General features: G+C 36.8%; 1 protein-coding gene across 1 annotated transcript in view; it reads left to right on the forward strand.

Annotated features, from left to right (window-relative positions):
* The window catches only part of LOC133640360 (apolipoprotein B-100-like), a 143,318-nt gene extending 132,387 nt beyond the window's left edge, over positions 1-10,931 (forward strand). Inside the window, exon 51 of the mRNA XM_062033732.1 lies at positions 8,946-10,931. Within this exon, the coding sequence (XP_061889716.1) occupies positions 8,946-9,077 (132 nt within the window). The 3' untranslated portion in view covers positions 9,078-10,931. The remainder of the gene's footprint in view (positions 1-8,945) is intronic.
* Positions 10,932-17,599: the final 6,668 nt, after the last annotated feature.

Raw genomic sequence — 17,599 nt, forward strand, 5'->3', positions numbered from 1 at the left:
TTTACCGGATTATAAGGCGCACTGCCGAGGAATGGTCTATTTTTAATCTTTTTTTTTCATACATAAGGCGCACCGGATTTTAGGGCGCATTAAAGGAGTTACATTTTATTTATTTATTCTGAATTGAAAACATTTCCTTGTGGTCTACATAACATGTAATGGTGGTTCTTTGGTCAAAATGTTGCATAGATGATGTTTTACAGATCATCTTCAAGCCGCTTTCTGACAGTCGCTTCAGGATGTGCCGTTTTGTGGGCGGTCTTATTTACGTGGCTCACCTTCGACAGCGTCTTCTCCCCGTCATCTTTGTTGTAGCGGTGTAGCGTGCAAGGACGGGAGTGGAAGAAGTGTCAAAAGATGGAGCTAACTGTTTTAATGACACTCAGACTTTTTAAATCAATAACGGATTTAGCATCTCCTCATCCGGAAACAACACCGGAAATGTGTCCCGTGAAAAACCGTCTAATAACTAAAGTTCCTTGGGTGAATAATGTAAACTCACTACACCGGTATGTTTTAGCGCTTTCATGGCGAGTTTACTGACAGATATAAGTAAAAACTTTACACTACTTTATATTAGAAATGGCAACAGCGAAAGATGAATGCCACATAAGCGTCTTCTTTTTCTCTATCTTCTTATCGACTACGTGGTCGGCACGGACTACAAAGGCGGATGCACGCAATTTTTCAGGATTTATGCAGATCCCAAATACCGATGAGCAGGTACCAGAAGGTTAGAAAAGTTGCTTTTGCATAATATTGCGAAACAAAACGCCAGATATGTCTTACCTTATACACACACCATAATAATACTCGTATGTTGAAGCACATCAAACGGTGCAGCCTACACTTATCTCTTATGTTTGACTGCCATCTACCGGTCACACTTATCATTACACCATGTACCAAATAAAATTGCTTCGAGGTGGGTAAGCTCAACCAAACTTACTCCTTACATTATTATAAGGCGCACTGTCGAGTTTTGGGGGTAAAAAAAGGTTTTTAAGTGCGCCTATAGTCCAGAAAATACGGTATTTATTATATGTATTCTGTATATTTATTTTTATCTTGATGTGTTTTACTTCTATTTTATTCTTTATTCCTACTCATGGTTCTTACTATTTTACACAATTTATTATTTTTACTTGCCAGTGTTCCTCAGAGGGAGCCATATGCATCAGGGGTTATTGGCCGTGCTGTGGGGGCGCTTTGTGTCAGCGTCCTGGTGGCCGTAGTCAGATGACCTCCTGGTGCAGATGGCTCCTGTGATAGTGTTTACTCACTTGGCTCCTCTGTACTCAGCTATGTATTTATTTGTTCGATTGTTATCAATCGATCAAACTTTATTTATAAAGCGCTTTTTATACATAAAATAAATGCAACATTAAGTGCTTTACAGACTTTAAAAAAAATACCTGTATGACCCACATCCCCCAGCAACACACACATACACACACATACACATACATACACACACGCGATGCTGGGGGATGTGGGTCATAAGGGTATTGTTTTTAAGACTGTAAAGCACTTAATGTTGCATTTCTTTTATGTATAAAAAGCACTTTATAAAGTTTGGTCGATTGATAATGTTGCTGACATTATCATGATTCCCTAGCAAAGTTTTGAAATATATCCAACTGAGGCATAAACACTATACGGTTGTTCAGGGCTATAACGACTAGGAGGACTTGATTATGTCGACCGGTCATTTAAGTAGCAGATAATCACAGATAGACTGAAATGCCTTATGGATTTTATTATACGTACATTGACTCTTCTAAACTTCTGTTTAGAGGTGGGTGAACATGTACTTTGTAATAGTTTGTTAGGTTCTGCAGCCTGTTCAGAAGCACATAAGAGATAATTGCTAATTTAGCATCCCTACGAACGTCGTCATTGTGACAGATTTATGGCCACAATCCTAATGCGACAATAATATTTAAGTTTATATTTCAGCCAAACCGTTTCCCTTAAGGTATAATGTTGAAAGAACATTTGATTTTCCATAGTTTTTGCCCAATTATTATGGTTTATTTTTAAATAATTCCAAAGCTGCATAGCAGTCTTGAATTGGCTTCAGTGCGGAAAAGATATTGAACACTTTTCTTTCCCCCTTGGACGAATCAACTTTTTTTTTTTACCTTTGCATACAAATTTTGGACATTTGGAATATAAACACATGACTATTAAACATTAATGAACTGAATTGCAGATGTCAATGAAGTCTCAAGTTTATTGTTCACACGTGATGAGTAACTAGTTATCTCTACATATGTTGGAAAATATGAATAATTTTTTTTTAGTAACTAATTACAAACATACTTGAATTGCGTTTTTGTTGGTGTGTCTCTTACGCACACACTCAAGCTCTCATAGCCAAAGTTATTACTGGTGAGTAATACATTAGGATTCTAAAGATGATTAAAACAAATACTTGCAAAATGGGAGTAACCAAGTAAATATATAAAGTAGTAACAGACACGTTCATAACAGTATGTAATATGTACAATATTTACTGTATTTTGGTCATATTAAGCATAAATGGAACTTTTTTCCTCTGTGCATTTATTTCCGTTCCCATAGCAATGCACTTCTGACTTCCGGCAACAAATGTGTGTTCGTATTTTCCGGAAAGAAACGTGCGTCTTCTAATCATGGTAGACTTGGTAATAGACAGCGAAGACGACTATTTTTGAACAAAATGAGGATTCACAACCTTATCTTTTTTAATCTGAATATACACTACCGTTCAAAAGTTTGGGGTCACCCAAACAATTTTGTGGAATAGCCTTCATTTCTAAGAACAAGAATAGACTGTCGAGTTTCAGATGAAAGTTCTCTTTTTCTGACCATCTTGAGCGTTTAATTGACCCCACAACTGTGATGCTCCAGAAACTCAATCTGCTCAAAGGAAGGTCAGTTTTGTAGCTTCTGTAACGAGCTAAACTGTTTTCAGATGTGTGAACATGATTGCACAAGGGTTTTCTAATCATCAATTAGCCTTCTGAGCCAATGAGCAAACACATTGTACCATTAGAACACTGGAGGGATAGTTGCTGGAAATGGGCCTCTATACACCTATGTAGATATTGCACCAAAAACCAGACATTTGCAGCTAGAATAGTCATCTACCACATTAGCATTAGCACATTAGAGTGTATTTCTTTAAAGTTAAGACTAGTTTAAAGTTATCTTCACTGAGAAGTACAGTGCTTTTCCTTCAAAAATAAGGACATTTCAATGTGACCCCAAACTTTTGAACGGTAGTGTACGGAGAAATAACTGCAAATGTGGAACTTGGAGCCAGCTATGCCGACTTAAATGGCGTTCTTACCCAAAATAAACCGGAAAAAACACCCCCGGCCAGCTTGACCAAATAGACATATGTCCATCGAGTGAGTCACTTTAATATTGATCATGATACATGCAGCACATCATGCTTGTTATAACAACTACATACGCTGTCGAGCAAGCAGTGTACAAACAAAACATGAAATGTGGGCTAATACTTTAAGGATACTGTAATATGATTATTCATGTTTTTCAGTTATTACAGATTGGTGGCCGAGCACATTGTGCTGTGTATTACAAACTTAAAACCGATTCAGCTGCTAACACAGCGGATACCGTAATACCGTACCAGTGTTCGCTCTTACAACAACAATGTCGCTTAGTTATTATACAGGTTACGGAAGGTAAATTAATTATTTTTGGCGTACATTTTTTAAAATGATTTAGAGGCAGAATGGATTGCTCCCATTAACTGCAGAGCCGATTTTTACAAATTAGAATGCAAAAAAAAAATACTTTTGTGTACCGTAATTTCCGGACTATAAGCCGCACCTGACTATAAGCCGCACCAGCTAAATTTAGGGGAAAATACAGATTGCTCCATATATAAGCCGCACCCGACTATAAGCCGCAGGGTTTTGATGTGTAATTACCGTAGTATATAGGGGTTCCTGCTACCACGGAGGGGATTGTCGGGACACAGATGACTGTTTGGGAACGCAAAGCGTCCCATTTATTAACTATAAATCTTTCAATCATTCAATCAAACTTTCACATCTTTGACATGGCGAACAGCATTTGTGCAGAGTACAAATAATACAACGGTGCAAGGTAATACAAAGTGCTCGACTGTACGTTATCAAAATAACCAGCCTACCGGTATATGAAAAGTTAGTCTTAATCATTGTGTCATCGTCTTCCTCCTGCGTACTAAAACCACCGAAATCCTCTTTGACTGTGTCGGAGAAGAACAGGCCATAAATAAGCCGCACCGTTGTATAAGCCGCAGGGACCAGAACGAGGGGAAAAAGTAACGGCTTATAGTCCGGAAATTACGGTATTTGTTTTTCATAAGGATTGTGATTTATCGGCAAAATTCCACAAAAAAAAAAGTGCCGTTCCCCTTTAAGGATGGAAGAGGGAATCAATCAATCAATCAATCAATCAATGTTTATTTATACAGCCCTAAATCACAAGTGCCTCAAAGGGCTGCATAAGCCACAAGGACATCCTCGGTTCAGATCCCACATCAGGGCAAGGAAAAACTCAACCCAATGGGATAACAATGAGAAACCTTGGAGAGGACCGCAGATGTGGGGACCCCCCCTATGGCGACCGGTGCAATGGACTTCGAGTGGATCGAGCATATTATTGTGAGAGTCCAGTCCATAGTGGATCTAACATAATAGTGAGAGTCCAGTCCATAGTGGATCTAACCTAATAATGAGAGTCCAGTCCATAGTGGATCTAACATAATAGTGAGAGTCCAGTCCATAGTGGATCTAACATAATAGTGAGAGTCCAGTCCATAGTGGATCTAACATAATAGTGAGAGTCCAGTCCATAGTGGATCTAACATAATAGTGTGAGAGTCCAGTCCGTAGTGGATCTAACACAATAGTGAGAGTCCAGGCCATAGTGGATCTAACACAATAGTGAGAGTCCAGTCCGTAGTGGATCTAACATAATAGTGAGAGTCAAGTCCATAGTGGATCTAACATAATAGTGAGAGTCCAGTCCACAGTGGATTTAGCATAATATTGTGAGAGCCCAGTCCATAGTGGATCTAACATAATAGTGAGAGTCCAGTCCATAGTGGATCTAACATAATAGTGTGAGAGTCCAGTCCATAGTGGATCTAACATAATAGTGAGAGTCCAGTCCATAGTGGATCTAACATAATAGTGAGAGTCCCGTCCATAGTGGATTTAACATACGTGAGAGTCCAGTCCATAGTGGATCTAGCATAATATTGTGAGAGTCCAGTCTATAGTGGATCTAACATAATAGTGAGAGTCCAGTCTATAGTGGATCTAACATAATAGTGAGAGTCCAGTCCATAGTGGATCTAACATAATAGTGAGAGTCCAGTCCATAGTGGATCTAACATAATAGTGAGAGTCCAGTCCATAGTGGATCTAACATAATAGTGAGAGTCCCTTCCATAGTGGATTTAACATACGTGAGAGTCCAGTCCATAGTGGATCTAGCATAATATTGTGAGAGTCCAGTCTATAGTGGATCTAACATAATAGTGAGAGTCCAGTCCATAGTGGGGCCAGCAGGAGACCATCCTAAGCGGAGAGACGGGTCAGCAGCGCAGAGATGTCCCCAACCGATGTACAGGCGAGCGGTCTACCCCGGGTCCAGGCTCTGGACAGCCAGCACTTGTCCAGAGTCTGGACAGCGCTCTCCATGCGCTACCGCTAGTCAAAGGCTGGGCTGCACGCTGCCATACTTGACCTATTACAGCTGTGGATACGCGCACTGTAGTCGTGCCTGACCTGCATTTCTGGTTCTCTGCTACCGTGGAAAATACTTCGCCATAACTGAGTAAACGTTTGATGCTCTTATCTACAGGCCACCGATCAGTATCGGACGATTTCCATGAAAAACAATGTGATTGCCATTGCCGGTTAATGTCTTTCAATGCCAATCACAAACATAGATTTTAGCGTATTTATTTGTAGTCCCCCGACTGACAAGCTTGTATCTCCATACACAGGGTGGAGCTGCTCCCTAATTTAATAATAATCACTTCCATTACGGCAAAAAAAAAAGCATTTTCCTAAGATCATAAGTTTTATTATTGAGTATTATTGTCACTGAAGGACAAAGCTAAACATGTTACACACAGAGAGCAAGCCAGTAGCTGGCATGCTAAGCTAGCCGCTTGGATAGTTTGAAACAACACAAGAAATAAGTGCCGAGTAAAGTTTAAGAAGTACCGGTACACATTGCAAAAACTGAAATCTAAGTAAGATTAAATATCTCAAATAAGGGTGATATTTGCTTATTTTCTGTCTGATAAGATAATTCTTCTCACTAAGCCGATTTTATGTTAGTGTTTTACTTGTTTTAAGTGTTTTGGTCCTAAATGATCTCAGTAAGATATTACAGCTTGTTGCTGAGATTTGATGACCTATATTGAGTAAAACATGCTTGAAACTAGAATATCAACTGTTGCAAAGCTGTGTCATCAACACTCACAAGTATAAAACTACTTTTTTAAAGTAATCATTTCTTACTTCAAGCATGGAAAAAAAAAATCATGATGCCGAGCGCATATCATTATGTCAAGATGCACTAGCATTTACTTCATTTAAGAATATTTTTCAACTTTCTATTCTATTCTATTCTATTCTAATAAAAGTCTAGAGTAAGATTAGTAATTTGTTGTTAATATTTGAGCGGGCCCTGGCCCTTCTGTAGTGGAAAAGTTGGGCCCCAAGGTCAAAAAGTTAAGAACCCCTGGTCTAGAGAGAAAAAAAATATAACTGTTTGTTACAGTCAGTAAACGACATGTACAAGGGCGGATGTATCCATAAATTGGTGGTAATATCAGTATATGATCCATTCTAGAATGATTTGATCAATGTTTTTTTGTTAATGTTTACAAATTCATAGAACAAGTCCCTGTTCACGGGACTACTTTAAGGGCAAACGTGATTGCAATGAGTAATAAATAGTAGTTTTTGCTCTTGTTTCGTTGTGTACAGTATTGACTTTGTTTTGATCAAATAAAGGCGAATAAGGAGCCAGTTAAAATATTGTGCTGATATTGTCATACTGCCAATAGCACTCACCATCGATAAATTGAAAATGTACAGTTATACGTGTGATCGGTATTGGTATCGGCTGATCTCACTCATGGATGATAGGAATCGGCAGCATAAATGCCTGATCAGAACATCCCTATAAGAAATACTTTCTCTTTCACTTTTATTGGCAGTTTGGTATGCGGAAGTGGACTAACCTGTCCTGGGTTGGGTTGTTTACAGTTTCGGATTTTACAAAAGCCAAAACCAGTCAAGTTGGCACGTTGTGTAAATGGTAAATAAAAACAGAATACAATGATTTGCAAATCCTTTTCAACCTAAATTCAATTGAATAGGCTGCAAAGACAAGATTCTTATTTTTCGAACTGAAAAACTTTATTTTTTGCAAATATTAGCTCATTTGGAATTTTATGTCTGCAACATGTTGCAAAAAAGACTGATAAATTTAAAGAATGCTCATTAAACACTTATTTGGAACATCCCACGGGTGAACAGGCTAATTGGGATTAGGTGGGTGCCATGATTGGGTATAAAAGCAGCTTCCATGAAATGCTCAGTCATACACAAACACTTTTGGGGTGAGGGTCACCACTTTGTGAACAAATGCATGAGCAAATTGTCGAACAGTTTAATAACAACATTTCTCAACCAGTTATTGCAAGGAATTTAGGGATTTCACCATCTACGCTCCATAATATCATCAAAAGGTTCAGAGAATCTGGAGAAATCACTGCACGTAGGCAATGATATTATGGACCTTCGATCCCTCAGGGGGTACTGCATCAAAAACCGACATCAGTGTGTACTTTTAACTTTTTAACTTTTAAAGGATATCACCACATGGGCTCAGGAACACTTCAGAAAACCACTGTCAGTAACTACAGTTTGTCGCTACATCTGTAAGTGCAAGTTAAAACTCTATGCAAAGCGAAAGCCATTTATCAACAACACCCAGAAACGCTGCCGGCTTCGCTGGGCCCGAGCTCATCTAAGATGGACTGATGCAAAGTGGAAAAGTGTTCTGTGGTCTGACGAGTCCACATTAAAATTGTTTTTGGAAACTGCGAACATCGAGGAAAGGAACCATGCGGATTGTTATAGGCGCGAAGTTCGAAAGCCAGCATGTGTGATGGTATGGGGGTGTATTAGTGCCCAAGGTATGGGTAACTTACACATCTGTGAAGGCAGCATTAATGCTGAAAGGTACATACAGGTTTTGGAGCAACATATGTTGCCATCCAAGCAAGGTTATCATGGACGCCCCTGCTTATTTCAGCAAGACAATGCCAAGCCAAGTGTTACACCAACGTGGCTTCATAGTAAAAGAGTGCGGGTACTAGACTGGCCTGCCTGTAGTCCAGACCTGTCTCCCATTGAAAATGTGTGGCGCATTATGAAGCCTAAAATAGCACAACGGAGACCCCCGGACTGTTGAACAACTTAAGCTGTACATCAAGCAAGAATGGGAAAGAATTTCACCTCAGTTCCCAAACATTTACTGAGTGTTGTTAAAAGGAAAGGCCATGTAACACAGTGGTAAAAAAGCCCCTTTGCCAACTTTTTTGCAATGTGTTGCTGCCATTAAATTCTAACTCAATGATTATTTGCCAAAAAAAATGTTTCTCAGTTGGAACATTAAATATCTTGTCTTTGCAGTCTATTCAATTGCATATATAAGTAGAAAAGGATTTGCAAATCATTGTATTCTGTTTTTATTTGCCATTTACACAACGTGCCAACTTCACTGGTTTTGTGTTTTGTACTTGAAATGTTAATTCCAAGTTGTTTGATGCTCGATCTATTCCGGTTTCGGGACATCCGTTGTTGTTGCCCTGGGAAATAAAACAATTCCTGCTTCTTCCTCCCTTTTAGATCCGGCCTCACATCGCCACACTGCGAAAGTACACGTATGGGAAACACATCCTGGCCAAGCTGGAGAAATACTACATGAAGAGCGGATCCGAGCTGGGACCCATCGGGGGCCCTACCAATGGTCTCATGTAGTCCCGCGGACGTCACGGAGCCACAGACAACAGACGCAGGTTCCGTTAACCTCTGCCCCTCAACTATGAGGGGAATTACCAAAAGGAAAAAAAAGTCAATTTCACCCTAAAATGCTGTGACAACTGACTCCCTCCACGGCGCCCCCTTATTCTCTCGGGTAAAGCACAAGGCCATTGTTAATTATGTAATTGATGTATTTGACAGCTTTTCATATTGTACATTTGATTTTTTTTTTACCTTGTAAATTCTTTGTAGAGGGGACAAAAACAACACATTTGCTGAAACTTCTTACAATTCACACCAGCAAGTGACTTATTAAAAGCTAAAACTGAGTGACTAAATTCCATTATGCTTTGTCAACCCGGCTCGTCTAAGTTGAGGTTATTTGATATTCCTCCGTGATCCCACGTCGGGTTGTAACAATAGTATCCCAATGCCAAAGCCGCATTGTCTGGGGGGGGGGGCTTTCACTAAGTCATGTTTTTAAATAGATTGCCTTGGTTTTTGGTCATTTAGTTGGCAGTCTGAATAATTTTGGTACCTAAATATTTCCATTATACACGCGATTAACTGGTACTAATGACAAGAGAATTTAAGGCGTTCTAGCAGAGGTTTTTTTTTTTTTTTTAAAATGCGATAGTAGTCGGGGCTTGACGGCATGCTGTGGCAGGTTGCCTCTTAATCATTGTTACATAATACAAAATGAACACTGCCCCAGAGCTATCTGTATATGGTAAATAATCATCTTTGGCTTATTAGTAGTTTAGTGTAGCATCTTTTGTGTCAATTGTCGCTTTCACCCCACCAACGCCGCCATATAATAGTCACAATTGTAAAGGGGAGTTTATCCCAGCGTTGTACATGAGATAAATAGACGGACTCGGAAGGGAAGGGAAGTCCATTTTTTAATGTTCCTGTGTTTGTATTTCTAATCCTAATTTGGGTAAGGGGGGGTATGCATTGATTGGAGGCCGGTGGGGCCATCTTAAAGCTATACAACTGTCCTGTAATCGTAGTGATGGCTTATTTGCTTCATATGAATTGTAGAATATTTGTAGTATATGTGCAGTTGGTAATTGTAAGATTATTCTTATCATCATTATTATTATTAGTTAAACTGAAGAAGAAGAAAAAAGTCTCCTTGTGGTGTTTGACAGGCCTTGCAAACTTGTAGTGATGCTTTTATTCCCTCTGTACAGTTGTACATTTGTAAACGTTGATGCTGTAAATGGGATGTCTTTTACATTTTAGTGGGGAGAAAAAGGCTAAAAGTGTGCATTTTTTGACGTGTGTGTATATTCATCACTCCTTTCCCCCCCGTTTTGAATATAATGTATACAGTTTTATTTGAGCAATTATTTTGATAGAGGAAAAAAACAAGTCCTTTTTAAAGCTTCACAATCTGGCATGTATTGTTTTTAATCTCTTACAGGAAAAAAAAAAGGCCAGCCTCTATTTGTACTGGAGCTGCTGTAACATCCACTGTTGATAGTCTTTCTGATGTGACACTTTTAAAAATGGATTTACAAACAAAACAAAAAAAAGAATTCGGAGGCTGCCTTTTAGTCTTCTGCTAACTTCACAGGATACGACGAGAAATATTTTTGTACAGAAACAGTGCTGTATTTTTGGCGCAGCGACTACCTTGTAAGCAAAAAAAAAAAAAAAACACACATTGTAAAATATTGTCAATTATATAAATATGAACATATGAGTTTTGTCACACTGTCAAAGTCATGTACATTTTCGGGTGGCCTTATGTACATTTCCAGATGTTAGATGAAGAAAACCAACTCAATTTTTTTTTGGAGGCAGAATTGTGACTATGTATGATTAAACTGTTCTAACATTTCACCTGCATTGTGTTATTTATTCATGCTTTTTACTTTTTCGCTCTTTCTCTCTCAGAAAATTACTGCATTGCACGGTCTTAAATTTAATTAGTTTTTATTTTATTTTATTTTTGCATATATTGGTGTGTGTGTGTGTGTGTGTGTGTGTGTGTGTGTGTGTGTGTGTGTGTGTGTGTGTGTGTGTGTGTGTGTGTGTGTGTGTGTGTGTGTGTGTGTGTGTGTGTGTGTGTGTGTGTGTGTGTGTGTGTGTGTGTGTGTGTGTGTGTGTATATATATATATATAAATAAATAAAATATGTATGTGTATATATATATATATATATATATATATAAAATATGTATGTGTATATATATAAAATATGTATGTGTGTATATATATATATAAAATACGTATGTGTATATATGTATATATATATATGTGTGTATATATATATAAAATACGTATGTGTGTATATATATATATATGTATGTGTATATATAATATACACATACATATATATATATAGTATATATATTTGTATGTGTATATATAATATACACATACATATATATATATATATGTATGTGTATATATAATATACACATACATATATATATATATGTATGTGTATATATAATATACACATACATATATATATATATAGTATATATATATATGTATGTGTATATATAATATACACATACATATATATATAATATACATATTATATATAATATACACATACATATTATATATATATAAATATGTATGTGTATATATATATCTATATATAAATATGTATGTGTGTATATATATATATATATGTGTATATATACAGTATATGTGTGTGTGTGTACATATATATATATATACACTCACACACATATATACATATATATATACACATACATATTTATATATATATATGTATGTGTATATATATATGTATATATGTGTGTGTGTGTGTATATATATATATATATATATATATATATATATATATATATATATATATATATGTGTGTATATACTACTAGAATATCATTAAATATTATATATTATTACTATGTATTAAAACCATAATGTTCTAGTAAACATTCTGGGATTAATAATTAAGGTGTACATAGACACTAATGTATAATAACAATTAATTTTATTTACCCATTGTAATCTCAGTAACTTAATTAAGAAATACTAATTACTCCAAAATAAGAAAGCCTAAAATGTAATTAGTGTAGGAGATTTAAGACTCAATACAACGGCAATGAGTAAATTCTACCAAGTAGTCTACACCCCGTTAAATTAATCATTTTCTTGGCACTAAGAACCGACCAACCGACGATACCTTAATATTGAGGGTGAGGGACAAGTATTTGTGGGGTGTCGCTCTTAGTGAATTATTCCTGGCATTTGGTTCCTACCTCAGGGCCATATATTGGGTCACTCCCCACACTTTCATTGACAATAGCAATAACAATTTTTTTAACAGCTATTTTTAACAAGTATGTTCGGCGTATCTCTTAGTGGGCGGGGCCTAAGACAGCATGACGACGTCATGGGGAAACAAAAGCAGGGGATTCCAGACATTACACGGTTAACGACTTTACTCCTATTTATTTCCATCCATCCATTTTATACCGCTTGTCCCTTTTGGGGTCGCGGGGCGGTGCTGGAGCCTATCTCAGCTGCATTTGGGTATTTGTTCTCTATATTTACAGCCGAGAGGAGCCAGATGAGGTGGTTCGGGCATCTGGTCAGGATGCCACCCGAACGCCTCCCTCGGGAGGTGTTTCGGGCACGTCCGATCGGTAGGAGGCCACGCGGGGAAGACCCAGGACACGTTGGGAAGACTATGTCTCCCGGCTGGCCTGGGAACGCCTCGGGATCCCCCCGGGAGGAGCTGGACCAAGTGGCTGTGGAGAGGGAAGTCTGGGCTTCCCTGCTTAGGCTGCTGCCCCCGCGACCCGACCTCGGATAAGCAGAAGAAGATGGACATCGGTAAGTTTTAATCATATTTGTTTGTACAGTGGGTTAGATGAAGAAAACCAAGTCCATTTTTTAGGGGGGACTATGATTAAACTGTTCTAACATTTCACCCGCATTGTTATTTATTCATGCTTTTTAGTTTTTCCGCCTCTTGCCGGTGATTATATCAGAAAGTTGCTGCATTGTCCTTTCTTAAATTAAATTATTTTTTATTTTCTTTTATTTTATTTTTAACAAGCGTGTACGGTGTATTTCTTAGTGGGCGGGGCTTAAACCAGCATGAAGACGTCATGGGTAAACAAAAGCAGGTGATTCCGGACATGACACGGTTAACAAATTTACTCCTATTTATTTATTCTCTATAATTATCGGTAAGTTTTAATCGTATTTGTTTGTACTGTGGGTTAGATGAAGAATACCAAGTCAAAAAAAATTTTGGAGGCAGAATTGTGACTATGATTCAACTGTTCTAACATTTCTGCATTGTTATTTATTCATGCTTTTTACTTTTTATCTCTTGCTGGTGATTAAATCAGAAAATTACTGCATTGTACTTGATTAAATATATATATATATTTTTTTTTAACAAGGCGTGTACGACAGTGGTCCCCAACATTTTCTGTCCCATGGACCGGGGGGGGGGGGGGGGGATTTTTTTTTTTTTTTTTCATAAATACAATCATGTGTGCTTACGGACTGTATCCCTGCAGACTGTATTGATCTATATTGATATATAATGTATATATTGTGTTTTTTATGTTGATTTAATAAAAAATAAAAATAAAAATATATATATATATATATAATTGTTTTATTATTATTTTTTATTATTTCTTGTGCGGCCCGGTACCGGGCCGCGGACCAGTACCGGGCCGCGGACCGGTGGTATTGTACGGTGTTTTTCTTAGTGGGCGGGGCTTAAACCAGCATTAGACGTCATGGGTAAACAAAAGCAAGGGATTCCGGACATGACACGGTTAACGACTTTACTCCTGACTATTTATTTGTTCTCTATAATTATCGGTAAGTTTTAATCGTATTTGTTCGTACGGTGGGTTAGATGAAGAAAACCAAGTCAACATTTTTTTTGGGAGGCAGAATTGTGACTTATGATTAAACTGTTCTAACATTTCACCTGCATTGTGTTATTTATTCATGCTTTTACTTTGTCGCTCTTGCCAGTGATTAAATCAGAAAATTACTGCATTGTACTGTCTTAAAATAAATTATAAATGTTTTTTTTTAATGTTTAACAAGCGTGTTCTGTGTATTTATTAGTGGGCGGGGCTTAAGACAGTATGAAGACGTCATGTGGAAACAAAAGCAGGTGATTCCAGACATGACACGGTTAACGACTTTACTTCTGACTATTTATTTTTTATCTCCAATTACAGTCGACACATCGGTAAGTTGTAATGTTATTTGTGTGTATTGTGTACACTTAAGGCTAATTTATAATTATCGTGTAGATTTAAGTCTTACTAGAAACGTCTACTGGCATTTCGAAGTCGCGGTTTCGTCTCACTTCCGGGTTTATTTCTGTTATTTTGGGTTTATTTTGCACGTATTTCTATTACTAAGTGCTGAAAAATGTTACTAATAGTTTCTTATCGGTAACTTAAGTATAAACGGCTCTTTTAAAACAGTCCTACGGCGTCAATATAACCGCAATATTATATTAATAAAATATATTTTTTGATGTCAATGTCGTAAATATTTTCTTGCCTCAAATATGCTCTTTTATCCTGCACTACAACTAGCTAATGCAACGAAATGTCGTTCTTACCTGTACTGTAAAGTTCACATTTGAATGACAATAAAAGAAGGTCTAAGTCTATAGGTAAAAAAAATAAAATAATAGAAAGGAGAAGTATAACCGCAGACATCCGGTGGTGGGAGGGGGGTGTCTGTCAGAAATATGTGTACTGTGGAAACTTTAATTTTCTCCACATTTCCATTCTTTGTCACTTAGTTTTGGGCCTCGGTAAGAGATTTGGACGTATTCGGCTCAGGTAATTATCCAACTAATTATTCTCATTGTTTATCAATCAATCAATGTTTACTTATATAGCCCTAAATCACGAGTGTCTCAAAGGGCTGCACAAGCCACGACGATTTGACGGTCACACGTTTTAATATCGCAGCTTCATTTGTTCAAATATGTACTCTTCCCCTTTTCTACAACAGGTGCTGGTGATGGAGAGTCTGAAACTAAAGCTGAACAGGTAGGTCTCATTGTGCATGCATAAATATGTACAGTATCAATGATTGAATAAAATGATTGGGTATGACATTTGTGTTTTAGGGTGGTTCAACGCTGACTTTGGATCAATTACAATGGCTTACAAATGACACAGACTCAGCCATTTTTATTCAGACAAAAAGCATCTGGAAGAATGAAGACGTTGTTGCAGGTCCTCTTAAATATATAGTACAAAAAAATATAAACATACATACATACAGTACAGGCCAAAAATGTGGACACACCTTCTCATTTCAATGCGTTTTCTTTACTTTCATGACTATTGTCACTGAAGGCATCAAAACTATGACACCTGTGAAGTGAAAACCATTTCAGGTGACTACCTCTTGAAGCTCATGGAGAGAATGCCAAGAGTGTGCAAAAAAGTAATCGGAGCAAAGGGTGGCTATTTTGAAGAAACTACAATATAAAACATGTTTTCGGTTATTTCACCTTTTTTTGTTAAGTACATAACTCCACATGTGTTCATTCATAGTTTTGATGCCTTCAGTGACAATCTACAATGTAAATAGTCATGAAAATAAAGAAAACACACTGAATTAGGTGTGTCCATTATTTGGCCTGTACTGTACTGTTTTTATTGTTTAAAATTAAAAAAATACTTATAATAGTGCTGTCAAATGATTGTATATGTTTTAACATTTTCATATTAATCACACTTTTTAATTTGGATTAATCATGATTAACCACAGGTTATCACTTCCTTGCGGAATTTAATTTAACTTTAAAAAATGACAATGTTATTGTCAGAATGTCCTACAGAAACATTTTACTTGAATGTACATTATTTATTTTCTTAAAACCTGCTAACAGTTTTTTCGATAATACTGACCATATAACAAAACACCTTTCAGGTAACCATAACTACATTGTGATTAATCTGCATGTATACATGTTTAATGAAATATGTTTTTGTGATTTTTTTTACACAAGTTAACTCGTTATTTTTGACAGCCCTAATATACAGTATGTGTGTGTATGTATGTGTGTGTGTATGTATATATATATATATATATATATATATATATACATACATTACCGTTCAAAAGTTTGGGGTCACATTGAAATGTCCTTATTTTTTAAGGAAAAGCACTGTACTTTTCAATGAAGATAACTTTAAACTCGTCTTAACTTTGAAGAAATATACTCTATACATTGCTAATGTGGTAAATGACTATTCTAGCTGCAAATGTCTGATTTTTGGTGCAATAACTACATAGGTGTATAGAGGCCCATTTCCAGCAACTATCACTCCAGTGTTCTAATGGTACAATGTGTTTGCTCATTGGCTCAGAAGGCTAATTGATGATTAGAAAACCCTTGTGCAATCATGTTCACACATCTGAAAACAGTTTAGCTCGTTACAGAAGCTACAAAACTGACCTTCCTTTGAGCAGATTGAGTTTCTGGAGCATCACATTTGTGGGGTCAATGAAACACTCAAAATGGCCAGAAAAAGAGAACTTTCATCTGAAACTCGACAGTCTATTCTTGTTCTTAGAAATGAAGGCTATTCCACAAAATTGTTTGGGTGACCCCAAACTTTTGAACGGTAGTGTATATATACATATACTGTGTATATATATATATGTGTATATATATATATATGTATGTATGTGTATATATATGTATGTATGTATGTATGTATATATACCTGTATATGTATGTATATATATGTATGTATATATATACGTATATATAAATGTGTATATATATGTACAGTATATGTATATACAGTATGTATTGTTATTGCACAATTAAATTGTATTATTGACATACACATCATGTTAATTAATAGTGTGTTTTTTGTGCACAGGGGGAGTTTTGGGTGCAATAGTTGCTGTACTGGTGGCTATATTCATCTACAAAAGGCAGAAGGGCTATCAAGGAACAATTTCTTTAGGCCGGCAGAGAACCTCACAGGATTACCGGTGATTTTTTTTTTTTGTAAAGCTGATTGGCGCTGTCATGCAGTGCCAAAATGGAGGTGTATGTACAGTATTATGACTTTATTTATTGTAAATATGGAACTTGTAGCATCACAGCTTGATGGCAAATATTTCATTTCAGAAAATACAAGCGTATTAGTGCGTGTTTCTTAACCATAGCCCATTGTTGGGCTGTGCCTCGCCCCCTAGAGGGATGCCTAAAAATATCTGTTTCTCAGCCGTGGTCCATATGGGCCGCAGCGGTATTCGTGGCAGTAATGACAATATGAAACAAACAGACGAAGTCTGGCGCTAAAGTCGCTGAGAAGTTTCTGAAGCGCAAAAATTATGACGAAAGTGGCAAAGCTGTACTTTCATTTGCACCTAAATTGTATTGATATTTTATTTAAGAAACATATGTATTATCATTATTAATTTAATCAGAATTTATTTTTTAAATTTTTTTACTAGTCCTTACTTTTTTCGTGTATTTGATTAGTGTTTATTTTTGT

This window comes from Entelurus aequoreus, linkage group LG23 (genome assembly GCF_033978785.1).
Source record: "Entelurus aequoreus isolate RoL-2023_Sb linkage group LG23, RoL_Eaeq_v1.1, whole genome shotgun sequence".
NCBI lineage: Eukaryota > Metazoa > Chordata > Actinopteri > Syngnathiformes > Syngnathidae > Entelurus > Entelurus aequoreus.